This window comes from Desmodus rotundus, chromosome 3 (assembly GCF_022682495.2).
Source record: "Desmodus rotundus isolate HL8 chromosome 3, HLdesRot8A.1, whole genome shotgun sequence".
NCBI classification, from domain to species: domain Eukaryota; kingdom Metazoa; phylum Chordata; class Mammalia; order Chiroptera; family Phyllostomidae; genus Desmodus; species Desmodus rotundus.
Genome location: NC_071389.1, coordinates 127,957,642 through 127,972,860, shown reverse-complemented (window position 1 = coordinate 127,972,860; position 15,219 = coordinate 127,957,642). Strand labels below are relative to the sequence as shown.

At 41.4% G+C, this 15,219-nt stretch overlaps 1 protein-coding gene across 2 annotated transcripts in view; it reads left to right on the top strand.

The window, feature by feature from the left end:
* Nucleotides 1–6,166, top strand: part of E2F7 (E2F transcription factor 7) — a 39,255-nt gene extending 33,089 nt beyond the window's left edge. The window contains exons 12-14 of one of the 2 annotated variants that reach the window (XR_008426525.1): nucleotides 496–917; nucleotides 2,659–3,933; nucleotides 5,805–6,166. Coding sequence is in view for 1 of the 2 variants with exons in the window: in XM_024579734.3 (XP_024435502.2) it covers nucleotides 496–917; nucleotides 2,659–2,829 (593 nt within the window). In the remaining variant the exon portion in view is untranslated. Of the gene's footprint in view, nucleotides 1–495; nucleotides 918–2,658; nucleotides 5,734–5,804 lie in introns of those variants that run through there. The other variant, XM_024579734.3, reaches the window with a different exon arrangement.
* The last annotated feature ends 9,053 nt before the right edge of the window (nucleotides 6,167–15,219 follow it).

The window sequence follows — 15,219 nt, the reverse complement described above, 5'->3', positions numbered from 1 at the left end:
TCATAATTCCAAAGTTGTGATGAGCCAACAGTCTATTCAGCATTCTGCCATAGCTGTCATGTTCTGTGAGCACATCTGTGCTTTGTCCTAGTGACAAGATCAAGGGGCTCTTAAAAAAACTGTTGTGACTTGTTGCCTGTGATCTCACCTGAGGGAAATACAAATTTTGGCTAGAAGTTTGTAGAAGTAAAGATACATTTTTTCCCATTCAAGTTAGCTTTCCTCCTCAATTTGGATGCAGTTGAGCTCACCTTTAAAAACCCTCCCAGGAGACACAGGCATCCTCCAAAGTCCCACACGGGAATATGTGAGGTTTCAGTCGGAGCCGCTGCTGGGGAGAAGCGGTGTGTGACTGGGAGAGCAGGGAAGGGGGGCCCACCTGCTCAGGTGGGGTTGCATGGCTGTGGGCAGCTCTCTGCCAGGGCCCTGGGGAGTGTGAGCTTGAATGCCATCTCCATGTGGTGCTGACTTTCGCCTGCTCTCCTTCCGTTGCAGGATTAAATGGTCTGGGTGTGCTCTTACCAGGCAGTCAGACCCCTCATGCCGCGGGACCACCTTCAGGCCCACAGCCACCCCTCAGTGTCCCTTGCATGGTCTTACCGCCTTCGCCACTGGGCCCATTTCCTCTTCTCTACTCTCCTACGATAGCTAGGCCAGTTTCCTCAGCTCCTGGCACTCTCCCACACCCTGGACCTGTGAATTTCGGCTTGCCAGGCCTCGGATCAACACCTCATCTTCTCATCGGCCCTGCCGCCATGGTTAATCCAAACTCCTCGACACTCCTTTCTGCAGACCCTCAGCTTCAGGGTCCTCACTCACTTACCCAGAGTCCAGTGATGCCCAGATCGCACAACGCCCTCCAGCCCGAATCCCCGGTTCCCGAGGGACACCCAGGCTCTGTGGTAAAGTGGCAGCAGGTGAGTCCTGAGGTTTCACTTCACTTTGTTGTAAGGAGGCTCGTCACACTGTGACAGGAGTGCCTGCACTTAATTAGCGTTGGTTTCGGTCACCTGACCGCGGGGCAGAGGCTCCAGGTCAGGTTCTGCCAGCTTCCGTTATAGACCCTGAGTTGTCTGCTTGGTCTATAAAGCACAAAGGCTGAAGGCAGGAGATCCATGCTTTAAAGACAAAAATATTTTTTAGTTTTTTAAACTTAGAGGGATTTATTTTAGACTTAGTTCAGGTAAGTTTTTGATGAATGCTGAATATTCAGATTCTCCAAGATTTCATTTCATTAGGTTCAACAAGGGAAATTAAAAGCCTTGATTCTGACACAAAGATTTTTAGCATCTGTCATTTCTTAAAACGCAGTGTTTAGGAGGCAGTGGATAAATGTATATATACATGCACATATACGAGGGGGGAAAAACAAACTATCTTCTGGAGGGCGAGCCCCTTGTCGTACAGGCTTCCCTCACTAGGCGAGTGTTGTAGGAGCCCATCTGTGTCAGTGTAGCAGCTGGCGTTGTTGTGAGAGGCTGTGTTTGGCCTCAGTGAGTTGTTTTGAAGACTCTTTCAGTGTGTTGCCCATCTCATGATGGGTGATTTAGTAGCGCACCTGCCTACATCACACTGAATGTTACAGAGTTTTTGACCAAAAACGGCATGACCCCCATGTCCCATCCTCCCACTCTCCCCATCTCTCCCCAAGTGACTTTTTTTTTGTTTCTCCGGATGAAAAAAATCCTCAAAGGGAAATGTTTTGCCGCTGTGGAAGAGGTGAAACAAAAAACAGAAGAAGCACTAATAGGCATCAAAATCGATGAGTTCAAAAACTGTTTTGAGCAGTGGAAAAAAAGCCTCTTGATAGGTGTATTGCATCAAATGGAGAGTACTTTGAAGGGAACTGAAGTTTAAACATGTAAGAATAAATGCACAATTCTTTATAAATAAATTCTGAGTTTTTTGGGTCCCCCCCTTGTATATACACACACTCATGAAGTATATGCAAACATTGTATGTAAATATATGTGATCAATATAAATTAATCACTATTGTATTCCCCCCCAAATTCCATTTGTACTTCAGTCAATAAACATGTTAGTTTTTAAACAAGGTGATTATAACATAACATGTTCTGTGATCACCAGTTACGTGCCAGGCACTGATCTAGGCAGTGAGGGTATTACAGTAAACAGAACAATAGTCCCTGCCCTTTTAGACACATTAAGGGGATAAATATTTAAAATTTAACAGGAGACAGTAAATATTAATAAACAAAAAGACCCAATACACATATACTATTTGCGTAGATGCTCTGAAATGCTTTATAAATATTATATTATTCAATTTTTACAACCCTCTGAAGTCGGTACTTACCACCCCTGTTGTGTGGACGAAGAAACTGAGGGACATAAACTGAGGGATTAAGTCCTGTGCCCCAGGTCACACAGCTCGTCGTGGCAGAGCCCAGACCTGGCTCCTGGTGCCACACTTATGAACTCTTTGCAGGCTGCCTGTCTGTACACAAATAAGTGAATTTCCAATTGTGATAAGTGTTGAGGAGGAGATTAATTGGATGAATGTGATAGAAAAGCAAAGAGGAGGGAACACCTGCCTAGGAATCAGAACGACACAGGTCTGGGTTTCAGTTCAGAGACTGAGAACTATTTGACTTTGCTTCTGTTTTTATTTACTTTTTTTTTTTTCCTCTTGTAGTCACCAGCTCCAGTGACCCCCAAGAGCATCCGACACACACATTGTGAGACATTCTTCAAGACACCTGGCAGCCTCGGAGACCACATCCTCAGGAGAAGAGAAAGCAAACAGTTGCAAAACACCAGCTCCGCGCAGAGGAGACTCGAAATACCCAGCAGCGGGGCTGACTAACCTGACACTTTGCCAGATGGGGTGGCGTCCAGCCACCCGAGTTTCCCTGTCACCAGCCTTGCCCTAACGCTGGAGCGGAAAGCAGAACGCACACCAGCACGCCTCCTTCCTCTCTTTCCTCCACCGGTTCTAATGTTAACTTCCCATCACCATCATTTTCCTCAGCGTAATTGTTACTGATTGTGCGTTTCATACCAGTTAGAATCCAGACTCCGTGCCTGGTGTCACAGTGAAAGCACCGACTGACTTGTGATTTTGCTTCAAGAATTATGTTATCGCTGGAAGTAGATCTGAACAGGCTACTGGAGCCTTGTGGTTTTCCTAAAGGTAGGGCCTACCTAGCACTTATCTAGGGTGAGCATTCTTGACGGTATCTCCACTCGCCCTGGGTAGACCTGTGGTGAGAGAAGCTTCCTTTCTGCAGTTTAAAAAAGCTACTGCTTCCTTAGGCTTCCTCAGGAAGACAGCTTCAGTTGTGAATCCTATGGTATTATTTATTTTGTCCCTGAGATGGGATTTAGTGCAAAAAGTTTACAACTACAGCAAAACATGTTTTTCAGGGTATGACGACTTGAATGTTTGTACTTTTTTCCCTACAATTTGCCCTGCACTTACTTCACAGCCTAGTGATAATGTGGGTGAATATGTACACATGACCGAATGTCAAGACCAAAATCACTGTGAATGGCACACACTGCGGTAATGGACTGTACTAACCCTCTCTGGGCATGAGGACTCAGATCAACTTCGGCAGCCTGATAGCTGCTTCTCAGATAACTGTGTGGACAAGTAATCGACCAAGTACACTACCCTTCACTACAAGCCCCTGTGTTTTCGTTTTTTGTTTTTCTTTTCTTTTTTTTTTTTTAATTTAAATGTGAACTGTAGACTCAGAAGAGGTGTCCAACCTTTTGGCGTCTCTGGGCCACACTGGAAAAGAAGAGTTGTCTTGGGCCACAGATTTAATACATTGTGACATGTAATCACAAAAACATCTCAGTGTTTTAAGTAAACTTACCACTTCGTGTTGGGCCGCATTCACAGCCATCCTGGGCCACATGCAGCCCACGGGTTGCGGGTTGGACACCTCTGCTAGAGTATCAGGTATGGATGCCTTCTAACAATTGCTGTTTATTGAGTAAATCCAGATGATGGAAAGTAATTGCATGGGAAATTGGAATCTGGGTAGGGCCTTTTTGTAGAATTCTGAAGAGTTAATATAGAAATTGATAATAGGGCAATAGGTGATTATTTCTTCTTTTTTTTTTTTCTTCAGTTTGGAAGGGTAAGAGGAAAATGAACACATTATATTCGGTATCCAAGAATATTCAAACCAGAGTTATTTTTCAGAGTACTTCAGAAAAAGGAGAACGGGGAATGTAGGAGTTTATTGTTCTCCAGTATGACTACAGTCCTGGAAGCTGTTAGGCGGTATTCCTTTGTTGAACCATATTACTTTAGGGTGTCAGTAAGTAGCCAGACTAGGTCTTTGTATGCATGGATTAATTGGTACTTCCTTCCTTCCTGTCTCTTCAGAATAAATAAGTGGCTTTCTCCCTCCCTCCCTCCCTTCCTGCTTCCCTTCCCTCCTTCCTTCCTTTATTCCCTTCTCTTTTTTAAAATTTCTATCTTAGATTTGGAATCTTGATATAGGGTTTTATTTTATTTTTATTTTTGGACCCAATAAAACGTATGAAAGAATAAAAATATTAATTTAAGAGACTCTAGGAGTCTATGCAAAGTAGCTTTATATTAACAACAGAATAATATTAGTCTTTATTATCCCCACAAGATCTTTTGAAACTTGAGGTAGGTAGCCAGATTAAGTAAATTTGTTACTATATAAAAATTTAATTAACACTAAACTTTTGAAGTTTATAAGGTGATATTTTTCCCCTTTTTACAATATTCTCTAGAGTTAAACAGATAAGAGTGTTCAGGCATCAACAATTGCATGGTGATGATCACCTTGAACTAATGCTGGGTTTCCTGTTGGAGCCAATGAGAATACGCCCTTGTCGGGACACGTGGTGTATAAATCTGCACCGGGTAACACATTTAAATTTACCAGGCTTAAGACTTTCCCCAAAACATTTTCTCTGGACAGGTCTCCATTTAGATTGGAACATAAACTAATTTTCATTGTCCCCGGGTGTTCTTCACTTTGCTAACCTTTTTAAAAAATTCTGTTCATGATATGACCACATAAACCTCAGAGAATTGACGGTTCTTGAGAGGTGTCAGGAAGCAACCCTGTAAATGAGAATATTATGTCTCTGTGACCGTACTTAGCAATAGACAACTCAGAACAGATTCCTTTTGTAGTCAGTACGCACTTAACCTGGCCGTGTGTTATGTAAAAATAATGCAATGGTTGTTCCTGGTGGGATGATGACCCTGTTTCTTACAGAGCAACTGATGATAGTGAAGCTGCTGAGCTAGACCTGGGTGTTGGGGCAGTGGCGCAGCAATGCCCATCTTGAGCCTATCATTGTGTAACTTAGTAAAAGAAAAAAATCATTGCTGGTGATCGTGTTAAGGAAATGCAGCTCTGCGCTGGCACTGAGGAGTGTGTGCCCTACACGGTCCAGGGTTTGTGAAGCCCTTTCATTCTGGTACAAGAGTTGAGGGTGTAACTTTTATACTTGAATCTACCTACCAAGTTTACATTTCTCAATTCCTTCTTTGTAAGGTGCTGTTTCTATATTTAAATAACTTTCTTTCAGTGTAAAGCTGCTTTCTGCTTGTCTGTTGCACTGCTAGTTTTATGTAGGTATTTTATTGCTGCTTAACTGCTTTTGTTTTCATATTTAGTTCTCTTTTTCTAATGGCTATATTATCTATAGCTATTTACTTGTAACTACTACATGTAAACTGATTCTTTTAGAAAAATATTAAACGTTATAAAACAGCAATAAAAATTAAGAGATGTTGGTTATGTTTGTTGGCGGACTTTTTGTGTGTGCCGTTTTCAGGAAAAGCATTCCCAGCTGCAGCACGGCCAGCAGACCCTCATCAACCCAAGCAGACTCTTCTGCTGAGAGCCCCCGCGCTTCCCGAATGCGGAAACGTGCTGCATCAGAATGACACGGAGGGTTGACGGACCGTGCCGTTAAGCATCTGAAGTTTTGAGTTGGAATCTCCGGACATCTTGAGCTTCCAGATGATTCTGATGCTTATGCAATGTAAGAATCACGGGTGAATGCGGACCACCTCCCCAACTTCTCGTGATGTCTACCAGGTTAAATGCTTCTCAGCCTAGCAAATGCCTACCTTTAGTTCAAAGCCAAATCCCATTAACCCTCACTTTTAAATGAACCTCCAAGCAGACAGTCTGATTGACACTAGCTCATTGTATCCCCAGAGTCCATTACGTTGCATTGTTGTTAGTCTCCCCTGGTAAATTGTGAGGTGCTAGGGAAAACGGCTTTGACATTCCAATATCAAGCCCAGTGCTTGGTGCCCAGTTAGAAGCCCCCCAAATGGTGAACAGAGGGACCATAGGACCCACAGTCAGGCTTGGCCCTTGGCCAGGATTCAGTTAGATTCAGCTTGTGGCTCTCTTATTTTACTGTAGCCTCTTCTAACATGTCACTTCTTGCCCCAGTCCCTAGTATCACAAGACAAAATAAAGGAAGGTCAGTTTGTCCTACACAGCGCCAGGGTTAGAATTTTACTAGCATATGTATATATATATTCAGTGGCATGTTATAACAGGATCTTGCTGTATTGCAGGCATTGGCCAGTATCATATGCCCTGTCTTGGTTGTAAGGGGCTAAACTGTGCGTTGAACAAGCAGGACTCATGGAGCAATCATGAAAGCAGCTTTGATATGTCTCCCAGAGTCTCTCTAAGCCCGGTCAATGGGGCTGACCCACTCGCCTTTGTATGAACACCAGGTTAGGTGCTATGAACTCCGATGACTAGAAATGCTATAGTCACTTCAAGCTACAAGACAGTCTTGATTCATTGTATGGAAGGAGCAGCATTCTACTTCTCTGCCTCTCTTTAATAACGGTAGAGAATTAAAGAAGTGTAATTCCCAAAGGAGCCTGAAAAGTCATCTTATTTGCTCACCTATTTTACAGACGGAAAGTGAAGCAAGGGTGACTCATCCTGGATCATACAGCTGCTTAACCAGAAAGCTGAGACCAGGACACAAGACTCCCAAATCCCCGTTCAGCACACTTGTCCCCAAGCCATGCCACTTACCAAGCTAAGGCAAAATCTTTTAACAAAATGATGAAGTCCTCCACAGAAACCTATCCTATTTTCAGGATGTATGATTTTTTTAGACTACCAGCTTGGGTGTGCACAAAGTTGTGACTTCATTACCCACGCATGCCTCTCTTTGCACAGCCAGCTGAAACTGCTCAAAGTAACCTTAGCATTTGAACTGGTTTGGGAAGATGTGCAGGAGAGCGTCAGGTAGAGCACCAGAAATGGGCGTGGGAGGAGGGCATCTGGGGCAGAGGGAATGGCTGGTGCAAAGGGAAGGATGCAAAATTGCAATTGCGCCGTGATCTTTAAAATGTATCCAAACATTAAAAATGCTTACTGTTGACTAAAAATATTTTGGGAAATGAAAAAAATAGTGAAACCAGTATGTATTTAGTACATAATTTAAAACATTAGAAACATTCAGAATTAAAATGTTTTATTTCTTTTTAAGAGACTTATACCAAGAACAGCTTAAACAGTGCTTATTCTCATTGTATAAATTAGATAAGTAGTGACCTTCATTTCTATGTTATGGGTGAATTGTTATACTCTTTCCTAAGTTTGCCACAGCTCCCGAATTTTATCCTTTCAATCCCATGAGATAGCTCCAAGAGCTCATTTGAAGTTTTTGCAGACATCGCTTTCTCTGGGGCATCGTCACCCTTTTCCTACAATTACTTTCCTCACTTTCGTTGATTAATTCACCTGCATTCAGTCCCTCCAACTGCATATGTGGAGTCTTGAGTCTCTCAAGTGGTGGCCACGTCCACATCCCCTCTGCCAACTATTCCTCCCTCACTCCATTTATGGTCTCGTACTGTCCACCTCTAGTATGATCACCTTTTGATTCTTTGCTTCACTTCATCTTGCTTGGCTAATCCTTTCTTCCAAGTACAGTTAATTCTTGACCGTGAGCTGTAGGGGTGCCAAACACCCTTGCAGTCGGAAACCCAAGTCTAACTTTAGTCTTACTTAAGTTGGCTCTCCACACAGGCGGATTGCAACCACAGATTGCAATAGAGTATTCATTTTATTACAGTGCCGTGGGTTTTATCATTGGGGAGCACAGAGACCACACAAGTACATGCTTGGCTGTCTGCATGAAAAGACCTTGTGCACAAAGAAGCTTTAAAAGGAGGGACGCGACTGGCCATTGGTCACAATTGGCACCTGTTTTTATTGTAGTGGTTTGTGGACTGAAGGAGCAAAGTTTCTTCTTTTATGCAATTACAATTAATATACAAGGGAGGCCCCCCCAAAAGTGGAATTATCTTCTGGAGGGTGGGCCCCTTGTAGTACAGGCTTCCCTTGCTAGGAGGTGAGTGTTCTAGGAACCCATCTGTATCAGTGTACCAGCTGGCATTGTTGTGAGAGGGTGTGTTCACTTCAGGGAATTTTTTTTGAAGACTCAACGCCTTTGCCCCTTTCATGGTGGGTGATTTACAGGTGCACCTGCCTGCACCGCACTGAGTGTTAAGCAGTTTTTGACCAAAAACAGCCTGTCCCCCATGTCCAACCCTCCCTATTCACTGGATCTCACCCCCAGAGACCCTTTTTTTTGTTTACCTGGATGAAAAAAGCCCTCAAAGGGAAACATTTTTGCCAAGTTGGAAGAAGTGAAACAAAAACCAGCACTAAAAGGCATCAAAATCAACAAGTTCACAAATTGTTTTGAGCAGTGGAGAAAAGGTCTTGAGAGATGTTTTGCATCAAATGGAGAGTACTTTGAAGGTGACTGGAGTTTAAACATGTAAGAATAAGTACACAATTTTTAATAAATAAATTATTTGAGAGTCCTCCTTGTATCATGTCATACTAACTGAAATCTGAACCATGTTATTTGGGGACTGGTGTAATTTAACTAAACCATGGTATCTGACACGCATGCTTCCCAGAACTGTGCAAAGGAAGGACTGCTTGAATATATTCTGTGCTTGAAATGAATTCCTATATTAAGCCTCTATTCAACATTGTGGCAGAAATTAATTTCAGTCAATTCAGAATAGTATCAGCCAACTAAGCCTGCTTCTGTCCACCCCCACCTTCCTGCCCCGCCCACTTCCCACCTCTTGAGAAGCAGTACTTTTAGCAGCAAGTATTTAAAAACATAATTCAAATAAGCTTAAACAGGCAGAGCCCTCCTTGGCTTACATCACTAGAGACACAGACGCAGGACAACGACTCCAGCCTGTTTTCAGTCCAGCGGCTCTGTCCTGCCTCACTCCACAGGCCAGCTTTATCCACAGGCCGCAGCAGTGATGGCCCCACACAAGCCACCATCAGAGAGAAAACACCCCTTTTTTTCCTTGCTTTACACAAGCGCAGGGGCCCAGGAAAGTCTTCTGAAGCTGTCTCTTACTCTCTCTGCCAACACAGTTTCAGGTAAGACTGCATCAGGCCATAACACTGAAACCAGACCCTGATGGGTTTTTCCTCCTTTCTATATTTTGTTTGTTTGTTGGTGGTGGTGGGTTTTTTTAAAGTGTTTTTCAGCAGATAAAACCAGGGGACCTTACAGTGCTGCGGAGACCACCAGACCTAGTCAAACCAAACCAGTCCCAGAGGCTTGAGCAGGTGCGGTTAGCAGCCTAATGACCCTGAACTGACCTCCAGAGCACAGCAAAACCAAAGGTCACGGAATTCAAGTAACAGAGGTGCCACTGTAGCCCTTCAAAGCCCTTTAAAATGCAAGAGATCCACCGATAAGGATGATTGGCGACTAGACCAAACACTGACTCACTGAGGCAAGCAAACTCTGCCAGACTGAAATTACTCACCCCACCCCCGCAACCTCTTCCACATTCCTCCCCTTAGATGGCCTCTTTCCAAGAGAGTATCCCCCTGAATTAGAATTCATGAATACGCATAGTCCCTCCTTAACACTATTCTTTAAATGTGATTCAAATCTTTATTCCAAGGGGCGAATTTGAACTTTCTCTTCATTTCCTCATTGGGCTGTCTCATGAGAACCTGTTTCCTCAGAACCTAGCTTCTCTGTACGGAACAGGCCAAAGACCCACCAACTTTGGTTGGTAACAGGACTGGGCCATGGTCCCTTTCCCTGCTAAGCCTGCCGCTTCGGAGCTGCCATTTGTACAACTTCAGTCTGATATGCAAAAGCAATTAGCTTTCTCAACACTGCAAGGCCACCTGGTGAAGTGTTTCCATCATTTCTAGGGCATAAATCCTAGAGAAATTCCCATCTTACATACAGACAAACATGTCAAGGGGTTTATCGTTCCATTTTCATAACAAAAAAAAAGCTATAAACAAAGGTACAACATGGATAAATTGTGATCTATTCATATCACATATTACTATCCAATACTTTAGCCAACATGCATATGTCTAAAGTATGTAACACTGAATGGAAAAAGTGAGTTGTCAAAAGATATGTACACTTTGCATTATGCACATTTTAAAGCACTTTTGTAATAGCTATGTAAAAGAATAGACACCAAGAAAACACAATAGCAGCAAAACAGGGTGACGTCTAGAAAGGCAGGGGTTGGAAAAGGGGATAAGATGGGATTGGTGAGGGCGCTTTGACTGCATCCACAATGTTTTAGTTCTTTTTTAACAGAGGGATTTGAGGTCAACATGGCAGATGTTAAATTAACAGTTGGTAATTCTGGGATACAAGTACCTATGTCTTTGTTATATTAGTCTCTGTACTATTCTCCATAGTGGAAATATTTTGTAATTGTAAAATTAAAATAAATATTTTTAGTATAATAATTTTAGAAATTGATAACCCTTTGTTTATGATAAATCAGTGGTTCCTGGGTTGGGGGTTTCCATGGGTGTGGGAAGTTGCGATGTCAGTCAGAATATCCGCTGTCCCTGCCTGGAGGGAGTTTGTCACCACGCTAAACTCGGCAAAGGTCGTGAACTTACTTTTTCCAGTGAGACGTAGACTCAGTGATGCCTGCTCCTTTGGAGCAGAAGTGTTAAGAGACTGCTCAGGTATGTTCTCCGTGTCTGGTTTTTCCTCTGCTGTGAAACCAGGTGTCCCAGAGAGGGGCTGCTCTGTCACTGTCTTAAGCAAGGAGTGGAGACATGGCCAACCTACATTGAACACGTGACCTGAGCATAAATAAAACTTGTTCTCAAATCACTGAGATCCGGGGTATTTACTACGTCAACCTAATTTAGACTATCTTAACTGACACAACTTTAAAATCATAACAAATGAGGGCCAACATGGCATGGGTTTTCAAAGTCGCTATTAGCACCGTATTTTTCTCCTGTGCAGAAGACATTACAGCAAAATAAGAAAGAGTTATGGTATTTTGTCATGTATAATGCACACTTTTTGCCCAAATTTTTAAGTGAAAAATAAGGATGTCCATTATGCATGGGTAGTACCTGAAATACCTTGTATCTATTCTTGTGTTTTGTAATTATTTGTTATGTAAAATATTTTGTACCGTAATATGTTCAAAAATAAATGCTAAAATTCCTTTATGATAAAAAAGTATCTCAATATAAACAAATAAGTAACTGAATTAAAACATTAAAATGAAAGATTGTTTTCCTGAAAGTTTGGGCCAAAACTGTGGGTGTGCATTACACACTGCAAAATACAGTATTTCAACTCAGTACATTCAATAGGTTGGAAACCTAACTGAGCCCCCTTAAGCACTCCTGCCACCACCCTGCTGGCGTCAGGCTAGTGGAAAACTTCACCATGAACTGGCTTTGGGGATAAACCAGGGATTTCAACCCGTGGTATAAAAGACTATTCAAGGGATATGTGTTTATTAGAATAACTTTGAGGGAACCAACTTTCCTTGTACCTTCAAATTCTATTTGTATTCATTTGTAAAACTGCTCATTTTAGTAAAGACTAAAACAGATGAACTTGCTAGCCGTGGTGATCTCTGGCCAACTTCATGCCAGAATATCTGCAGTGCTGTGTTGTACAGTTCTTTGCTCCTATCTCCTACTTTTTAAAGGTCTTCCACCCATTAAAAAAGCAGAGCGTATCTCCTACATAACTGAAGGTCACACAGGCGCACTGCGTGGGTCGTAGAAATCTATGGGATGTCCATCACAGGACAATTTTAAACACTGGTATTTGCTGAGAAAGGAAATGATTCTAATGACTGGTTAGGAAATCCTTTGCGAGGTGAGGTAGCTTCCAATTATTTGCTGTCGATACCATTGAAGCAAAACTAAGCAGTTGTTCACTGATCACTAAATATATATATATATATATATATTTGTATATATATATACACATATACACATACATATACACATAAAAAGAGTACTAGGTCATATTTGGCAAGTAACTCAGAAACAATTCAAAGCATTGAGTTATGTTACCTGTAAAATTTCTTCAGTCCCATTGCTTATTTCCATGAATGAAGTTTCTTCAGGCTTATAACTAGAAAAAAAATGATATAGACAGTATCAATATGTACTCTTTTCTCATTCTAGCCATAATAAATATTCATCACAGATAAGTGAACTAATATTTTAAAAAGCTCTATCTATCTCACTAAGAGGTAAATGCCCAAATAAAACTCTACTTTTTCAATGTTTAAAAATGATTAATATTTGTGTTTTTAATCAATTGTGTACTAAAAAAGTTAGATAACTACAGCCTTATAGCCAAAGAAACATTTTGTAATTTTTAAATTACAAAAAGTTTTTAAATTTTTAAATTTAGTTCATGTATTTATTCTTGTTACAGGGAAATATACATACATAAAATATAATATGTATAACATTATAAACTTATATAAGTAAGATATACATGTATAAAACATTAGGATATGTCTAATGTGGAAGTGGAATTCAAATATAAACTTAAAATGAAAAGGAATTATGTAAAAAAATTACTTATTTAAGAGCATTCTCATGTAATTAAAAAATAACTGGGTATATACTAAATCCTTTAGATTCCATTTGTATTCCTTTGTATACATTTAAAGGAGTGACATGGCAGTTTTAGGAGATTATATTTTTTACAGTTATTTAAACTTATAATTTAAATTTTTATGCAGCAACTTAAAAATGTACCAGAAATTTTCAAATTCTAAAGGACAGGAGCAACCCTGTCTGCAGAGCGAGCACTCTATTCCCCCGACGGACCCTCTGACGCCCATCCCTCACCCTCCAGCTCCCCGTAGGCTCCCAGCCTCGTCCACACGGTGGCAGTAGTGTCTGTGCAGAAGGATGAGTTTCCAAATCTAGGAGACTGTTCAATCACTCCCATATTTCATTTGCAATCAACATGTTAAATACATAGTCTACATATTGCATTAGAACAATAAATGCCCACTGTGACTGACCACTGCTGAATTTCAAACTATTTCATTAAATTTTCCAGTCATGTAACAAATAGACGATGGCTATAAATATTAGCACTACATAAATCTCTTTTCACCCACCTGGGAATGACCCGGACATTAAATTCATTTTTTACACTCCTCTCTGCTTTTCTCCGCTGCTTACAGTCTCTGCCCACCCCACCTCCAGCTTCAGTTGCTAAGCAACTAAAAGAGCTTTGTTGTTCTTCAACACTAACCATTAACTGCCCTCAATATCTCTACTGAGAACATGGCTGCAGCCCAAATTACCTCCTTTTCCTGAAAAACAGAGCAGAATGCATATGACTTATGCTAACAGGAAGGCAAATTGCATTCCGATAGATAAATGCAAGAAAAGAAAATCCAAACTTCTCAAGCGGTTCTGAACACAATACCCAAACACAGAGTTCACTTTGCCTTATTAAAAAGATGATATTATTGAGCACCTATTAAATGGTAGGCACTTCACATATATGCTAGGGGCTTCACATTTATTATTTCCTCCAATATTCAAAATATTATTTCTCTTAATATGCACCCTATTTTTTAAGGTTTTCATACCATAGGACAGAGTAATTTTATAAGATTCCCCTGGGTGCAAGGTATGCTTTTTTTTTTTTGAGAAAGGGTTATTGACACAAGGAAGTGGAAAAAGAAAACTTGAAAAGATAACCATTCATCAGTGATTCCTAGGCAAATTTTTTTAATTTGAATTTTTACTTTAATTTTCCAGATCAGAAAGCTGAGACCAGTAGAAGTTAAATGATATGCCTCGATCGCAAACAGCAGCTTTAGATTCTGTCGGATGCTAATGCCATCAGGGCACATTGCCTCTTGCTCATACTGGATTCAGAGCGTTGTAAGAATTGCTTTCTTAGCTCACTGACTTATAAAAAGGCATTTTTTTATTGTTGTTCAGTTACAGTTGTCTGCACTTTCTCCCCACCCCTCTACCCCACCCCAGCCAAACCCACCTCCCTCCCCCACCTCCACCCTCCCTCTTGGTTTTGTCCATGTGTCCTTTATAGTAGTTCCTGAAAACCCTTCTCCCCACTATCCTTTCCCCCCTTCCCTCTGCCTATTGTTAGATTGTTCTTAACTTCAATGTCTCTGGTTATATTTTGTTTGCTTTTTTCTTTTGCTGATTAGTTTCCAGTTAAAGGTGAGATCATATGGTATTTGTCCCTCACCGCAAAAAGGCATTCTTTTGCCAGACGTGTAAAAGTATGGTGAGAATTTCTGCAGAACAACTCTGGTAGGCTCTTCTCTCTGCATGGAGGGAATGTTTGCAGTCTCTTTATGAGCAGAGCTGGACTGGCTCCGGTTCAAACCTTGCTTTGCCATTTGTATAATCAGAGAAAGTCACCTCCTCACTTCGGGCTTCAGTTTCTCCCTTATAAAAATAAAAATAAATAGTATCTACCTCATGAGATGATTTGAAAATTAATGTGTGTATAAAGCAGGATATGTTAAACTGTTGTAACAAGTGGACTCCTGACCGTATATAATGGCTCCAATGTTATACAAGTTTCCTCTCACTCACAGTGTAGCTTCAGGCAGGCATGGCACATTGGCAGCACCTCTCTGCTTCAGGGTTAACAGGCTGACAGCAGTTCCACCGCCTTCAACAAATGGCTTTTAAGATCACCCTGGCATCATCGCCACCCAGGTAAGCTAGAAGGGGAAGGAGTGGAAGGAGTATGTGTGAAGGCTTTTTAAAGTCATACCCAGAACTGGGCATCACTTCCACTCACACTCTGTTAGCTGGGACTCAGGTACATAGATGCAGCCATCTGTAAGAGGCTGGAAGATGTAATGTGGCTGAGTTCCCAAGAAAAGGACCTAGAA